This window comes from Impatiens glandulifera, chromosome 2 (assembly GCF_907164915.1).
Source record: "Impatiens glandulifera chromosome 2, dImpGla2.1, whole genome shotgun sequence".
Classification (NCBI taxonomy): domain Eukaryota; kingdom Viridiplantae; phylum Streptophyta; class Magnoliopsida; order Ericales; family Balsaminaceae; genus Impatiens; species Impatiens glandulifera.
This window is the reverse complement of record NC_061863.1, coordinates 6,961,442-6,977,626: the sequence shown is the minus strand read 5'-3', so window position 1 is coordinate 6,977,626 and position 16,185 is coordinate 6,961,442. Positions and strand designations below refer to the sequence as shown.

Genomic DNA, 16,185 nt, shown 5'->3' with positions numbered 1-16,185 from the left:
TTGTTATTTCGATTGGAAAGATCTTGCTTTAACTATAAAAAAAAAAGGTTTTATTTTCAAGAAAGGAACAACAAGGGTTTTGTTGGTTTGGGTGGATGCATGAGTATTGAGTAGTGGGTTAGGATTGAGTTGTTTGATTAGTTAGAGTTAAAATATAAAAATGAAAGCAAGTATACAAAATATTTTTATTTATTTTAATTAACTATATAACAAGAGAGGGACATAAAAAATAAAGTAGTTAACCAAAAAAAAAAACTCAACACAAAATGAAATACCAAATCCCTATATAAGGCCATTAACTCTCATGCCCATGAGACCACCAAGCCTTCATTATAATCATGGCATCTAACAAAACATTCTTTTGCATCTTCTTCTTCTTCCTTGGTCTCTTCCTACTAACATCTTCGAAGGCCATGGCCCATTCCATGAAAGCTCCACGGTTCAAAACCTCGCCACCATGCAAAAGACTAGTTCTCTACTTTCATGACATCATATTTAACGGACACAACTCTCACAATGCAACTTCCGCCATAGTTGGAGCCCCAGCTTGGGGCAACCGAACCATCTTAGCCACTCAGAACCACTTTGGAAATGTCGTGGTGTTCGATGACCCAATCACACTTGACAACAATCTTCACTCGGCCCCAGTGGGCCGAGCTCAAGGATTTTATCTATACGATAAGAAGGATATCTTCACATCATGGCTAGGGTTCTCATTCGTCTTAAACTCGACGAATCATAGGGGAAGCATCAATTTTGCGGGTGCGGATCCATTGATGAATAAGACTAGGGACATATCGGTTATTGGTGGGACGGGTGATTTCTTCATGACTCGAGGAATAGCTACTTTGATGACGGATGCATTTGAAGGGGAGGTTTATTTTAGGCTCAAGGTTGACATCAAGTTGTATGAATGTTGGAAACAATATTGAGATCTTTCACAAATGAACCTTACAAAAGGGGGGTTAATTTGTTTGATCATCAATTTATCAACTTGGATTAATCAAATAAAGGTTTTGCTTGCTTGTTTCAAAATTTTCTTTTCCATTTTTTTGGAATCATTTATTGTATTTCTATGTCAAATTTTCTTGTTATATGTTTTCATATTTGTAATTCTATTTTCAACTCATTAATATATTAAAAAGACTGAATTCAGATAATTTGTAAGTTTACTGCATTGTGAAGATTGCCTATAGCATAGGTGAATTATATACATGACAAAATTAAATAAATAGAATATGAAAATGAGTTACAACCAAATGTGATGGAATTCTTTTTAAGGTGGATCTTAACAATAAGATATTCAATTCTCACTAAGTACATTCTACCTATTATAGAGTCGTGTTAGTTTTTTAAATTAAAAATAATATATATATATATATATATATATATATATATATATATATATATATATATATATATATAACTGGTCTCTTCAAATAAATTATAATCATTCAAATGTGAAGAAAGTTATATTAATAGTAATAATATATTTGATTTGAACCTTTGAATTCAGAGCGCATTTGGTAAGGCACAAGATGCATATAGTCACATTTAATTTGATTTTAGATTAGAGGCGTCCATACAAAACATTTCCAATTGAAACTATTTTTAATTTTTATGACTTATATTGAACTAATCTTCAAATAAACCACGTCATGTGATTCTCTTTAATATCGGATTTTGTGAAGTAGTTCCTTATAAAAAAAACATCATCTAAATACCATATGAAAATAGATAATTTCAAAGTTCAAAACAACATATAAGAATGTGTGAGAATTCAAATCGAATCGGGTTTGCGGGTTCGAGTTTGCATGTTAGCGGGTTTTTGAATTAAAAATGAGACAACAGATTAAGTATTGAACTATTCTTCAAATAAACCACGTCATGTGATTCTCTTTAATATCGGATTTTGTGAAGTAGTTCCTTATAAAAAAAACATCATCTAAATACCATATGAAAATAGATAATTTCAAAGTTCAAAACAACATATAAGAATGTGTGAGAATTCAAATCGAATCGGGTTTGCGGGTTCGAGTTTGCATGTTAGCGGGTTTTTGAATTAAAAATGAGACAACAGATTAAGTATTGAACTATTCTTCAAATAAACCACGTCATGTGATTCTCTTTAATATCGGATTTTGTGAAGTAGTTCCTTATAAAAATCATCATCTAAATACCATATGAAAATAGATAATTTCAAAGTTCAAAACAACATATAAGAATGTGTGAGAATTCAAATCGAATCGGGTTTGTGGGTTCGAGTTTGCATGTTAGCGGGTTTTTGAATTAAAAATGAGACAACAGATTAAGTATGTAGCCTACAACCACACTTAACCAAGCGCAGAACTTGTCGTCTGACGGGCTCGAACCTAGAAACTTAAGGTTAGTATCCACCTCTTATTACCGCTAGGCTAGAAAAGAAAATCATGTTAGTGGGTTGAGTGTTGAGTGATATTGGCATGAACCTAACATGTTTAGTATTCCTAACAAAATATATAACTTGAACCAGATCATTTGTAATTAACATGAACCTAGCTTGATTAACTTAATTGATCTGACTCAACTCAATTTAACATGTAAATAAGATAATATATCTATTTCAGATTAAAATTATCTGAACACAAAAGAATAAAACTAAATCATAAATTCGTTTAAAAAAACCCTACAAAAGAACATGAGTAAGTAAGTATAAAATGACAAACACAAAACCCCCCACAATAAAAATTATAAACGGATTGTCAGGTCTTTTTAGGTTATTTGAGGTCGATTCAATTTTAACATATTTATTAATCAGGCTAAACGGGTCGATCCGACTTCGACGAACCAAAAATTATATGACCATAACTTGATTTTTTTTCAATGTGGGTCGTATTTTCTTGTCGGGTCAGAAATTGCATGCCCTACATGAACTAAGTAAATTAAATAAATGAATAATATAATGTTTAGGGTGAATATCAAAATTTACCAATGGAGCTTAATTATTTGTATTTTTCTCTTTAAAATATTGTCCTACTTTTATTATTTTGGAAATTAAATGAGAACTAGCATGACATCTCATAGTCATGGTCCTCGCTTAAACTCAAAACGCTTTTAAATTGAATCGAATCCGTGACATTTTGGTCTTTTAATCCGACTCTTACCATTAGACTACCTTGATGAGGTTACCCCACTTTTTTTTATTATCATTATTATTATTATTACTGTAACATAAATAAAATTTTAAATTTAGTCTTTAGTCTGGACTATATTTAGCTTTCTGTGTCTAAATCGAAATACATAAACCAATAAATAAATGTTTCTAATTAAGGCCATAATAATTATTTGATTATTGTATGACATTTTACCACACGAGCTAACTTCTAAAATAGGTTATCATTAATAGGGGAGGGATCAGCTGTTCCACGTGCTGTCACCCTTACAGTATCATTTCATAAAATAATTATTTAAATTCATATATCTGCTTTTTTTATAATTGTTTATATATTTTTAAAAAATATATGTTATAATTATTTAACTTAAATACTCATAGATAATTCATTTCAAGAATTCTATCGACATATAATAAACTCGTAATATAATTTAAAATCTTAAAACTACAAAGTTAATTTGGTTTTAGAAATAATAAGTAAATCACGATTAGAAAAATGACCTATTCTTGAGAAGACGATACACACCCTTAAATGTTGCTTTAAGGACAATAATAATGATCAAAGTATATGGAACACGAAAATGTTGTTCCAAACATGTCAACAATTTGAATTATTTGTAAATTTATTCCAAGTAAGCTTAATATGATTTATTTGTTTATGAAGTAAATTATTAAAGAGATTTGTGTTAGTGTAAAAATGGGTTAGGAGTTAATATCAATAATTTGTTATATCGCAATATTTGGTTAATAATTATTCCATTTCAAGATTAGACCTAATAAGGTGGTGACCCAAACTTGGGCAATTCTTTGTAAACTAGAAAAACCTGTTTTAAAATCTTTTCAACATTCACTTTTGCATTCATGATTTGGACAAAACAAAGTAACCTGTTTTAAGTATTTAAGTATTTCAAATGAAGCAAATGAGATCAAGTTTTGAAAATAAAATTTAGTTAGAAGAAATTTATTGATAATTTCTTATCTAAAACAAGATTTTAATAAATATTTTCAAATTAACTATTTGTTATGAGTTTGGGAGAGATAAATAAGTTATTAGGGTTAAGCGTTTAAATTGATTTATAACGATCCAATTCGAACTAAAAGACATCTAATTCATCGATTATAATGCAGGATATATGGTTTTGATATAAAAAAAAACTATCTATAAGAATAATATATATATATATATCGCGTCGTTTGTTGCAATTACTCTATTCTATTACTCTGTTTCTGTCAACATGGGTAAGAGAAAGAACAAAAATAATAAATCTAAAAAAAGTTAGAGAGTTTGTGCTAGAAAGAATTAAGGAAACAATAGTCAAAGAAATTGAAAGAATTGTTGAAGAAGTCAGCAAAAAACAGTAGGACAATAACACAAGTAAGAAATCTGCTCCAACTACTGCTGAGAAAATTTCTGTAGAAAATAATGCAATAAAACAGGGGATAATGAAGAAGTTTGGAAGATACGCTATAATGAAAGAGCTAATTTATTTGGGCTCAATAATCAGATTACAAAGCTCCTTATATATTTTAAAAGAGGAGAAATTATCATTAATAAGGAGAAAGTATAGTAGATTACAATTCAACTCAACATCCACTATCTTCAAAACTGAAATCTGCTGAAAAAAGAAGAATATAAAGAAATTGTTCAATGTTCAGTTGCTACAATGAAGGAGCTGATGAAGGCTCCAATATATAAGTCATATACTATCAGGAGCAACTCGACATGAAAAACTAATGAAGTCTAAAATAACAACAATGCAAAAAGGCAGAAGATCATGTCTATAAAGGAAAAATCTACTTGGGCAATACATAGACAAAAGTGGAGGTACTAAATTTTCCATTTGAATTTAAATTGCCTACTGAAGTAGAGGAAACTGTATAAAAGAATGAGAAAATGTACTTGTGGGAAACTACATAGGAAAAATAGAGTATCCTTCTCAATTACTAAATATGCAATGTTGAAGCAATGAGAAGGAAAAGGACTGGAAAAAATTTCAGCAAATGTCCATGATCTATATTTCCTTAAATTCAAGAAGGGTTCTAATCTCGAGGAAATTCTAGGAAATGGGCATACATATATAGGATCCAACTGTATGATGTTGGAAAAATGGTCTGAAAACTTGAACCTATTGAGTAAGCCAAAGGAAACTGCACAAATATGGTTCAAGCTCTGGAATATACTTGCACATATGTATAATTCTGAATCCCTTAATCATTTTACAGGTTTATTGGGTAGACCATTATACATGAACTCAATTACTGAAGGAGGGGAGCACTTATCTTTTGCTAGAATTAGCATTGAGGTGCATCCTAGAAGCACACTACCGAATAGTATGACATTAGTAAATAGAAAAGGAAAATCTGCTGTCATGGAAATCACTTATGATTGGAGGCCATATAGATGCACTTTTTGCAATACCTTCCAACATGGAAGCCCAAATTGTGATTTGGCTAAGAAAGAAGATCAGAAAATTCATAAAGACCAGAAAGTAAAGTTGTAGAAAAATGAAACAAATGTGTCTATTATTAAAGAGCAGAATGTGGTTAAAGAACATGAAACATAAGATAAAGAAAATTGTGTACAATAACAAATCAATATGGAGGAGGAGGTGAAACCTCAACCTAATCATGTTGAAGAGATAATTGAGGCATCTTAATTAAATCAAGTTGAAGTGGTTGCTGATGAAAACAGAGTGCAAGATACTCAGGCTAATCTAGAGGAAGAAGAGAATTGCAAGGTTGATACAGAGGAATCCAAAGTTGTTGAGGATTCCAAAACTGAAGTTGAAGGAAATAAAGACAATGATCTCGAAATTCAAGCTGAAAACAATAAGGTAAAGAGCCCGGAAATCCTGAACAATAATTATTCTATCAAATCAAAACGGGTTCATATAAAGAAAGAAATCAAAATGAGAATAGGCAGTATTCATCAACCTCTTCAGTTCATCCCATTTTCATTGCAAGAGGAATAGAAATGAGAAGAGGAAGGACAAGAGGAAGAGGAAGAGGAAGACAACATGTTGAAACATTATGTTGGTATAGAAATAAAAAATTATGATTGGGATAATTATGATTTGATACAGTTTGTAATTTTTGTTTATAATCTCTGTTTCTTTTACGTGATTGCTACTAATTATCATCTTTTAATCATAGCTAGGGTTTGTCTAATTTTGATTCTTGACTCTCCCACTTTTGGGATTTTAATGAAATAGTTTTAACCGTTTTCTCAAAATATATATATATATATATATATATATATATATATATATATATATATATATATATATATATATATATATATATTAATTAAGTAGTATTGATTAATGAAGTTATATAAACTTTATTTTTATGTTTTTGTTTAGTAAAAATAATTATTTAAAAATTTTGTTATATTTGTATTTTTAACTTAATTTTTAAAATTAGTGTAAAACATTTCAAATAATAATTATTTGATCGTATATCTAATCGGTCGAATATAACATCTATGATACTACTGAATAAATATATAATGAAATAATTGCTCACAATTTTAAGATCTATGATACTGAATAAATATATAATGAAATAATTGCTCACAATTTTAACTAGCTCTTACTAAGCTCAAACAAAACGACAAAATCGATGATGATGACAGGAGCATATTTATCTTTAATATATCATTTAGTTCTTCATTAATCCCTAAGTTAATAAGCTTTAATTTAAATGACAATCTTAAGTTGGTTAAAATAAAATATATTCACATATTTCTTATAATAAATTAAGTATCACATAAAAGTGTATACACTCAATCATAATGACCATTTTTTTTATTTTATCTTCATAAGTCACAAATTAATTATCTATAGATTAAATACAAAATTAACTATAGATTTTCTCAACAATTCTGATTTTCTACCGCCATCGACTTGACATTAATAATAATTGTACAATTCATCGTGGCCACAACATGTTTCTTCACTAATCTCGTTATCTTCACTCTTCCTTCAATTCTAGTATAACTTCTCATCCTCAATTCTCCCGTTTTCGGATCCGACCGAAAATTGGTGTCTTCTAAGAGTTTCCCAGCCATGATTTCAATCGTCATGTTCATCCGCATTGTTTCCTTTGCTTTACTCTCTCCAGTCGGAATTATATCTTCTCCCATCACCTAACTTGTTGAAATATTACATATTATATATACATGATATTAGTTTATAGCCTTTCATTTAAATGTTTTTTACTGTGATTTATTTAAAAAACACCAACAAAATTACATTTTACTGTTAAACAAAAACAAAAAGAGTGCATAGATGCGGATGTGATTTGATTTAGTTAGTTGAATCAAAACTCTATATCCGGTCTTAGTTTTGACGAAATAGATATTTTTCAGTTCGAATTAGATCGTTACGATGGTTGAGATCAGTTTAAATGTTCATCCTAAATTAACACGACTTCATGTCACTACAATAGTCTCGTTTAATTCATATTGTTCTTAATATGTAATAATTCTCATTTAAATCAAGGCGCGGTTTTAATAAGACTATGTAAAACATTTTGTCACTTCCTAGCCAATTTTTCAAGATAAAACCCTATTCATTTGAACTAGAAAGTGTAGAAATTTTTATTCATAAAAGTTTTCTTGATTTTCCTACATATATATGTATATATACACACCTTGGCTCCATAGTAAATCTCAGTGGTTGCGTTTCCAAACTTGAAGGCAGTCAAGTTAGGGTTCCTGATTGAGACGTCAGCGATTAATATGAAATTGGAACCATTAGTGTCGATCATGACGCCATTTATGGTGATTGAATTGAGTTTGATAATCGGATTTTTTATTCGAAAGATGGTGAAGAAGAGGATTAGAAACGTAACGAATAGAATCGAGGTTAAGGCGGCTATGCAGCCGCAACACTTGAGGAGATAGTGTTTGTTACCGGTGTTGGGGTGGCAGTTGAATTGGTGGTCGGATGAGATATTAATGTTTGTGTCGTTGATTTGATCGTGTTTTATTATGGGGGACTCCATTTAGCCGGATTTAGTTTGAAAGAAAATAGTAGTAGCAATGAATAGTAACGGTTTTTATATTTTGGCCGAGGTTAAAAAGTGGCTTTGACATTTGGAATGTTGATTTCTGACTTCTGACTTTTGACTTTTTATCACTATTTTCTTTCATGCGTGGTAATGGGTAAGAAAATAAGAATTTTTAGAGTTTGTTTGATTTGGATTAGTTGAAATTATTTTTTAAATAATTTATCAACTTCAATGATACTTATTAGAGATGATTGGATGTTAAGTTATTTTTTATGATTTTAATGAGTTTTTTTGAAAAAAAATATTTAATAAAAATAAGAAGTGAAGTATTTGATATTTTTATAAGATGAATTATTAACACATTATTTTTTATTTTTTATTTATATTTAATAAAAATATTTTACTATTTTAGTTTATAAATTAAGTCATTTAATAATTAAAATAATAATAATACTACAATAAAAATTATCTTATTTTAAAAACTAAAACAGTCCAAGATCAAACTGTCTCAAGTTAGCTTATTTGGTTTTTATCTGGATTTTGATTAAAATCTTGGTTTAACTTTTTTTTTAATTTGTTTTTTAAAATTTTATTTACCATTATACCCTCTAAATAGAGGAAATAGAAATTATTAAATAAAAATATTTTAATATTTAATTATACAAGACGATGATTGAATAAATAGAATGAAAGTAAAAAGAGAAAATATTGAGTTTAGAGTAAAATTAAATATATATATATATATATATATATATATATATATATATATATATATATATATATATATATATATATATATATATATATATATATATATTAAACAAACTCTAAAGCTCATTTCATATTAATTTTCTTATAATTTTTTATTAAATTTTTTTTGTTAATATTTTATTTATTTTTAATTATTATTATACGAATTATTAAAATATTATTTCATATAAAATTAAAATTTTAAATAAAAATCATTATATTAATCTAATTAATTAAAAATTCAAATAACTTATCTTTACCATTATATTTAATTTAAACAAAACTTTTAAAATAATAATAATAATAATATATAAGGGCCAATGTCAACCAAACTCCAAACTCTTAGTGCTTGTTTTGATCTTGATTTTTTTAAATTTTATAAAAAAAAATAAAAATTTAATTATTAAAATGTTTTCTTTTATATTTAAAATTAAAATTTAATAAAAATAAAGTAAATATATTTGAATGGAAGTGATTTAAAATTTAGAATCATGTGTACTAAAGAAAATACTAAAAAAATTAATATATATATATATATATATATATTAGAATGGAATTGTAAGTCAGATTTTGCGTCTCATCAAATATCACTCTTTCTTTTTTTATTTTGTAGTTTAAAATATCAAATTAAAATATTAAATATTTATTACTTTTTAAAATATTTCAATCTTCATCAAAATAATCTAAACAAATAATTTTTTTAAGTAATGCAGAATTTATCCAAATAATCTTGTTTGATTAATTTAACTTTTGGGCATAAAAAATCTGTTAAAACAAATATTTGAATGATTTAAATAAAATTGCTAAATTATATTTAATATCTTAAAATAATATAATAATAAAGTAATGATAATAATTGAGTGGAAAAATAATTAATGAGTTTGAAAAATTCAAATAAATATTATATCATTTTCAATTACTTCTTAAAACAAATCGAATAAGTAATTAAAATAATATTAAATTTATTATTTATAATATTTTAAAATATTAAATATTAAAATCATTTTTTTATATTAACATGAAAATTTAAACCCCACAACTTTATTATTCAAATAACTCAGATAAATGGCTTTTTATACAAAATATCTAAAAAATTATATTATTTCAAAATAACTCAACATCAAACAAGCCAGTATCAATTTCTTATTGGGTATTTACTCCCGGGTCGGGTCGGGTCGGGTAGACCCATGCATAGGAAATGGCAATGGTCTAATTAGATATTGAGATTGGTTGGCATATATAGCTAGGTTATATCAAGTTATAAATATGGCAGTTTAAAAATAAAGTCTATATTAAAATATCAAATATGACACAAATGAATGAAAACAAGAACTCATTTTTCTAAAATGAACTTTTTATTATAAAATAACAATTAATATTTCATAATTATGTCATTGATTATCATCTTAAGATCTTATCCACTCAATCCAACTCAGTTTTGAACACAATAATAGAGAAAAAAAAAAGATGTATGTTAGAATTTCCATACCTCAACTATAATGTGAGTTTCCTCCTCTATATACAAACCTCAAAGCATCTCGAGGATCTGAATCACAATATCGCGACAAAATAAGGAAAAAAAAACAACAAAAATACATAGGGAAATCAAAACTTACATTTATGGGCATTTCAGATATGACAAGGCCACTACTTTGTTCAATGCCTTTTAGAGTCATCATTTCTCCCTCAACAAGCATGTTGATCACAATCCCGTCTAGTTTCAAAAAATAAAAAAAGAATTTCCTTAACACAAAAGGTACAAATAAACTAACCCGTTAGAATGTTCGAGTGAAAAAATCTTGCCTAAGAGATAAAAGATTTTAGATTCGATTTTCAATAAAAATGTTAAGAGAAACAACTTTGATTTAAGAAAAAAATAAATAAACTGGAAGTAATCTACTTCTTCATCTTCTATATAAAGGAAGCATAATATTTTGATAATATAGACTACAATAATACAAATTTCAGTTTAAAACTTTTTCTTTAGATTTTGAGACAGACAGACAACTTATTAAGTACAAACCTGCTGCCAAGCAAGTAGTCATGCGCCTCATGTATGTTTCCTGCAATCAAAATTCAAATTAATTCAAGAAAATGAAGCAAACTATACTCTTCTTAGATGGGCCTGATTATTACCTTCTTAGTTGGAAGTTCATAATTTATCAAAAGACGAGCTGTAATAGGAGATTCACCGCATGTAATAAGTGGAAGGCAAGCATCTGTTACAACTATCATATGAGATTTTTGCTCTTCTATAGTAACAGTTTCTTCACTATCTCCTTCACTCCGGATGGTACCCATTTGGTTCCATTTCATCGTTGCTTCTCGAAAATTTTCTAAGACAGAAGCACGTTCAGCTAAGGATAGGTCACTGTACTGAGATAAACGCATGTATATATTAGTTTTTCATACTAAGGGTAATAATCAATCTAGTGCATTAATCACCATTTCATAAGTGATATGAGATAATTGGGTTATTTTGGGTGTATTGTCCAATTCGCCCTTTGAAATGTAAGTGGAAAAGACAAGATATGATTATTTGAACGATGAAGTGATTGATTATGGGATATTAAATCCAAATAACCCTCCATCAAACAAGCCATTATAGTTCATTGGCCAAAACACATGTTACATGAAACCTTTTTCTTCAATAGCATCTATTGTGAGCTTTATGTCATCAGAGAACTATAAACATCAAGGCCTTTTTTGAACTGTCGTTATTTGAATAACCATGTGGTTTATGGTTATGGAATAACCACCCCATTTGATGTAAGTTATAGAAAATTAGGTTATTTGGAGTAAACATACATAATGACCCCTTCATGTTTCAATAACAACTTCTATAAATACAGTTCTTGAAATGACTTGTCATGACCTAGCTGAGGTAGATTATGATTATCAAAGTGGCTAACAAATCTGTGTTATCTTAACAGTTTTAGAAGCATGTAGAATACATTTAGAATTTAGAGATTAGGGTTGTGCTGTATATAATCAACCCTATATCAATAGTATATGGAGGTTATTTTGGTGTCTGAACTAAAGGGGCATTCCCCTCAGCTCTTCTTCCTTCCACTTTTTGAGTCACTTTTCTATTCTAATTTCCCCCTCATATTCTAGCTGATTCTAGTTCTTAAAGATAATAAAAGATTCTTTTATACTGTGAGTCTGTGCCCAATCCCAAAGTTAGTTCTATACATATGAACAGCAACGAAAAAAACAAATGCAGTAGCCAAATGATGATGAGCAATATCAGTCAACCATAAACTTTGCGTTTGTGGATGGAATCCACCGAGAAGGGTTAGAATGGCAGTGCCTGCTCCTGCCTCCAACCTTGAGCTATCCTTGTGAATAGCTGAAACAAGTCCTACTGCCAAGCTATTAGGATCGATTCCTTAAGTTCATACCAGGCTCCAGGCTAGAGAAAAGATAGGCTATTACTGACCATTCCATACCCAAACTCAACTCAGAACGACTATGATTAGTATAGTTAACCGCCGGTGTCACTAGTTAAACTAACAATTAGTATAAGAATAGCAATTCCACCTCAGAACTTTAACCTAGAACTTGCAGGAACACCAGTATACAACAAACAGAGCTTCTAATTTGGAATTGGATATAAAATACTAAAGGTGTTGAAGAGATAAGAAACAAAGATTACCAGAGATGCAGTGGAGATATGTGAAAGATTAGCAACGGCATAGCTTACAGCATCAAGCACGTCGCGAGTGCTACAACACACAACTATTGGCAACAATGGTAAGCGACCGATCGTCCTCAAAAGATCCACCAAAGTTCCCTAAACAGACACTATTATTTCAGAGATAATTCGAATTCATTGACAGAGAACAACAAAGAACGAAAACAAAACCTCCTTGAATTGAAGTCTATCGACGGGAAGGTAAAAGTGATGCGGTTGTCTGCAACAAAGATCGGAAGATATGAGTCAATGACACTAGATTTAAGCGGCGAAGATTGGGAAGAAGATGAGATTACGAAAAACCTGTAACTGGTGTGTGATTGAGAAACCGGCGAAAGTGATTCAACGGCTTCTATCGCCATTTATTCAAGATTTATGTCAATCGGAATCTCTCTATCTCGCCGCCGGCGTTCTCCTCCGGCCTCCTCCTCCAAAAGTTATCTACCGCCGATATTATATTTTTAGCAAATAGATCTTATCAGCAAAAAAATAAATAAATAAAATATTACAAAATTCTAACTAGAGATTAATTTTGTCTTATAATCTTTTTGGCAAATTATAAATTATTTGTTTGGTCTTAATTTTTTTTCTTTTAAAAATATAATACTTTCTATTAACAGTAATCATGATTAAGTGATTGATTTCTGTACTATTTTCCTAAATTAAAAAAAAAAATCATTTAAATAAATTTATTTGAAAATAAAAAGAACTCATTTAAAATTATTTCTAAATAATTCCTTATCCATCTTCAATATTATTAAACAATAATTTAAATTATCAAAATAATTTTAACTTTTTTTATAATATTTTAAAATATGAAATATAAAAAATATTTTTTAATTATTTTATTTAATATGTTTTTTCATATTAATATGGGGTGTTCAATATTTGATATAAATAAAATATTTTACTGAATTTAAATTTATCGAATTCAAAATTTATTTTCGATTGAATTTTAAACTAATTCGAATTCAAATACGTTTATCGTAATTGATTTTCGAGTGAGATGTTTCCAACTCGAAAATCAAACTCAAATTGAATTCATTTTCATTATTTATTTTATTATATATTGTATAATTTATTACATATAATTAAGTAATTATATATTAAATTAGATTTAATAATTATTGTTTAAATTTGAATAATTCGAATTTAAAATTGATTGGACACTAAACCTAAAAAAAATTGAAATATTTGAATTCGAATCGAAAATCAAATTCGGATTCGATTTTATTAGAATTTATTTGAATTCAATTTTCAAATTGACTAAAAAAAATAAAAAATCGAAAAACCCAAACAATTTGAATAATCTGAAAATCGAACGGATAGACACCATTATACACATGTAAAAATTGAATTTAAAAATAATTTTTTTTAATAGTATGTAATTTTTTTTGAGCTTTATTTATTTAACAGGGTGATTTAATAGAAAGTTTTACAATTTTATCTAAAATAAAAAGAGAAATGATACAGACAGCTACTGGGACAGCTACTGGGAGAGCGATTCTCCCAGCGACTGTCTACGTGACAGGCCACGTAGGCCAATAAAATATAAAAAAAAAAAAATCTAAAAACCCAAAAAGCCCAGAAGCCCGCCCTTTCATCTTCCATTTGCCATTTTCATCTTCCCAAACATTTCAAGACATTCACATATTTCTCTCTCTTTCTCAAATCCATCTGCTTTCGAATCCTAGCAATTTCCATCGTCTGCTCGCGTTCTTCAAAGAAAACCCTAACATTAATCATCAGAGAAAATCCATCGTCTGCTCGCGTTCTTCGTTCAACACAAAATGGTAACTTCTTCATCATTTTTTACTTTAGTACATTCGGTTATATAATCTAACTTGCGACATTTTTGTAATGTTTAAGAATCAAATAAACAAGTGGTTATATATGATGTTTCTAAGAAGAACGAAGCAAAAAAGACGAATACAATGATTGAGATGAAAACAGTGAAGAAGAAGAACGAAGTGAAGAAGAAGAATAAACAGAATGAGGAAGAAGAACGAATGTAACAAACGAACAACAGTTAACTGCAATGTCTAGTTGATTTTGTTAACTACATTATGTTTTATTTATGCAATTTCATGTTTATGAACTGTAATGAACTATAATAAACTCCAATGTCATGCTACATGAGCTGCAATGTCATGTTTCATGAATTGCAATGTAATGTTATATGAATTATTTTGTCATGTTATTTCTGTTAACTGTATTGTCCTATTAACTTTGTTAAATGTATTTTGTAATGAACTGTAATGAACTCCAATGTCATGCTACATGAGCTGCAATCTCATGTTTCATGAATTGCAATGTAATATTATATGAATTATTTTGTCCTGTTATTTCTGTTAACTGTATTGTCCTATTAACTCTGTTAAATGTATTATGTTTCATTTATGCAATGTCATGCTTATGAACTGCAATGAACTGTAATGAACTGCAATGTCATGCTACATGATCTGCAATGTCATGTTTCACGAATTGCAATGTAATGTTACTTGAACTATTTTGTCATGTTAGGTGAACAACAATGTCATGTTATCTTAAATGCACTGTCCTGTTATTTTCTTAATTGCATTGTCATGTTTTATGAACTGCAATGTCTTGTTAGGTGAATAACAATATCATTTAACTGAACTGTCATTTTTCATAATTGCATTGTCATGTTTCATTTATGCAATGTCATGTTTCATGACTGAAATGTCATGTTACTTGAACTACTTTGTCATGTTACTTGAACTACTTTGTCATGTTAGTGAATAACAATGTCATGTTATTTTAACTTCATTGCCCTGTTATTTTATTTTAATTGTATTGTCTTGTAATTAAATTCATTTGTCATATTTTTTTGTAGTGTGAATAAAAAAAAAAGAAAGCAGTTTCACCACCTCCACCTCCCGCATCTTCCATGAATAAAAAAAAGGAAAGCAATTTCTCCACATCCACCTCCCGCTTCTTCTATGAAGATATAAACAAGGAAAAAGGCCATTTTTAACACCAGAACCTCGCCTAATGGTCTGTTCAATCTCGTTCGAGAACTCTCAGATGTTCAGAAAAAAGGCGTAAGAGAAATTGGATTCGGCTCCTTACTCTCTTTGGGAATATCTAGATGCAACTTCAAATTATCAATGCTGCAGGATTGTAGGAGGAGGTGGTGTGAAAATGAAAATAAAGGAGCTCCTAACACTCTCTCAATGACCGACAAAATTTTATCAAACACCAATGCAGATGACAATTTCAAGCGTGACTTTGTCATCTATGTCGTCTCGAGCTTCTTATGGACAACACAAAATCCACAGTGCAGGTAAACAACAATCTTATACTTAAGAATGAATAATGTTATGTATTGCATTTTATTAATTTTGCTTATATTTTGAAAATTGCAGGTTCAAAATTTTAAAATCTTTAATGGATGTTAACAAGATAAAACAAATGAATTGGTGTAAATTCGCGCTGAATGGATTACTCGAGAGTGTCGAGAAATGGCAGTTAAACGAAGAATCATATTTCCACGGACCACTAAGTTTTCTAATGGTAATTTATTTCTAACTTTCATTTTGGACTCCTTCTA

The 16,185-nt window shown here is 28.8% G+C and overlaps 3 protein-coding genes across 3 annotated transcripts; 1 reads left to right on the top strand and 2 right to left on the bottom strand.

Moving 5' to 3' along the window:
* The first annotated feature begins 300 nt into the window (after window positions 1-300).
* Window positions 301-961, top strand: LOC124926782 (dirigent protein-like). Its single transcript, XM_047467077.1, has one exon. It carries the CDS (start codon window positions 339-341, stop codon window positions 930-932), a length of 594 nt encoding a protein of 197 aa, XP_047323033.1. The 5' UTR covers window positions 301-338; the 3' UTR covers window positions 933-961.
* Window positions 962-7,025: 6,064 nt separating this feature from the next.
* On the bottom strand, window positions 7,026-8,158 carry LOC124924247. Its single transcript, XM_047464307.1, has 2 exons — window positions 7,805-8,158; window positions 7,026-7,298 (listed from the first exon to the last, which is right to left on the bottom strand). Exons 1-2 carry the CDS (start codon window positions 8,156-8,158, stop codon window positions 7,026-7,028), a joined length of 627 nt encoding a protein of 208 aa, XP_047320263.1.
* Window positions 8,159-10,300: 2,142 nt separating this feature from the next.
* Window positions 10,301-13,073, bottom strand: LOC124926691 (eukaryotic initiation factor 4A). The gene is made up of 7 exons (XM_047466969.1): window positions 12,915-13,073; window positions 12,783-12,831; window positions 12,573-12,710; window positions 11,051-11,290; window positions 10,938-10,977; window positions 10,531-10,628; window positions 10,301-10,460 (listed from the first exon to the last, which is right to left on the bottom strand). Exons 1-7 carry the CDS (start codon window positions 12,971-12,973, stop codon window positions 10,443-10,445), a joined length of 642 nt encoding a protein of 213 aa, XP_047322925.1. The 5' UTR covers window positions 12,974-13,073; the 3' UTR covers window positions 10,301-10,442.
* Between the last annotated feature and the right edge of the window lie 3,112 nt (window positions 13,074-16,185).

Bases quoted from the DNA above. Each gene is read 5' to 3' on its own strand.
- LOC124926782 (XM_047467077.1), top strand. From the start codon at position 339: ATGGCATCTAACAAAACATTCTTTTGCATCTTCTTCTTCTTCCTTGGT.
- LOC124924247 (XM_047464307.1), bottom strand. From the start codon at position 8,158: ATGGAGTCCCCCATAATAAAACACGATCAAATCAACGACACAAACATT. The intron at 7,299-7,804 runs GTGTGTATATAT...TCAACAAGTTAG, and splicing joins AGATTTACTATGGAGCCAAG to GTGATGGGAGAAGATATAAT.
- LOC124926691 (XM_047466969.1), bottom strand. From the start codon at position 12,973: ATGGCGATAGAAGCCGTTGAATCACTTTCGCCGGTTTCTCAATCACAC. The intron at 11,291-12,572 runs GTAATCTTTGTT...CGTTTATCTCAG, and splicing joins ATATCTCCACTGCATCTCTG to TACAGTGACCTATCCTTAGC. The intron at 10,978-11,050 runs GTAATAATCAGG...TTTTGATTGCAG, and splicing joins ATGAACTTCCAACTAAGAAG to GAAACATACATGAGGCGCAT.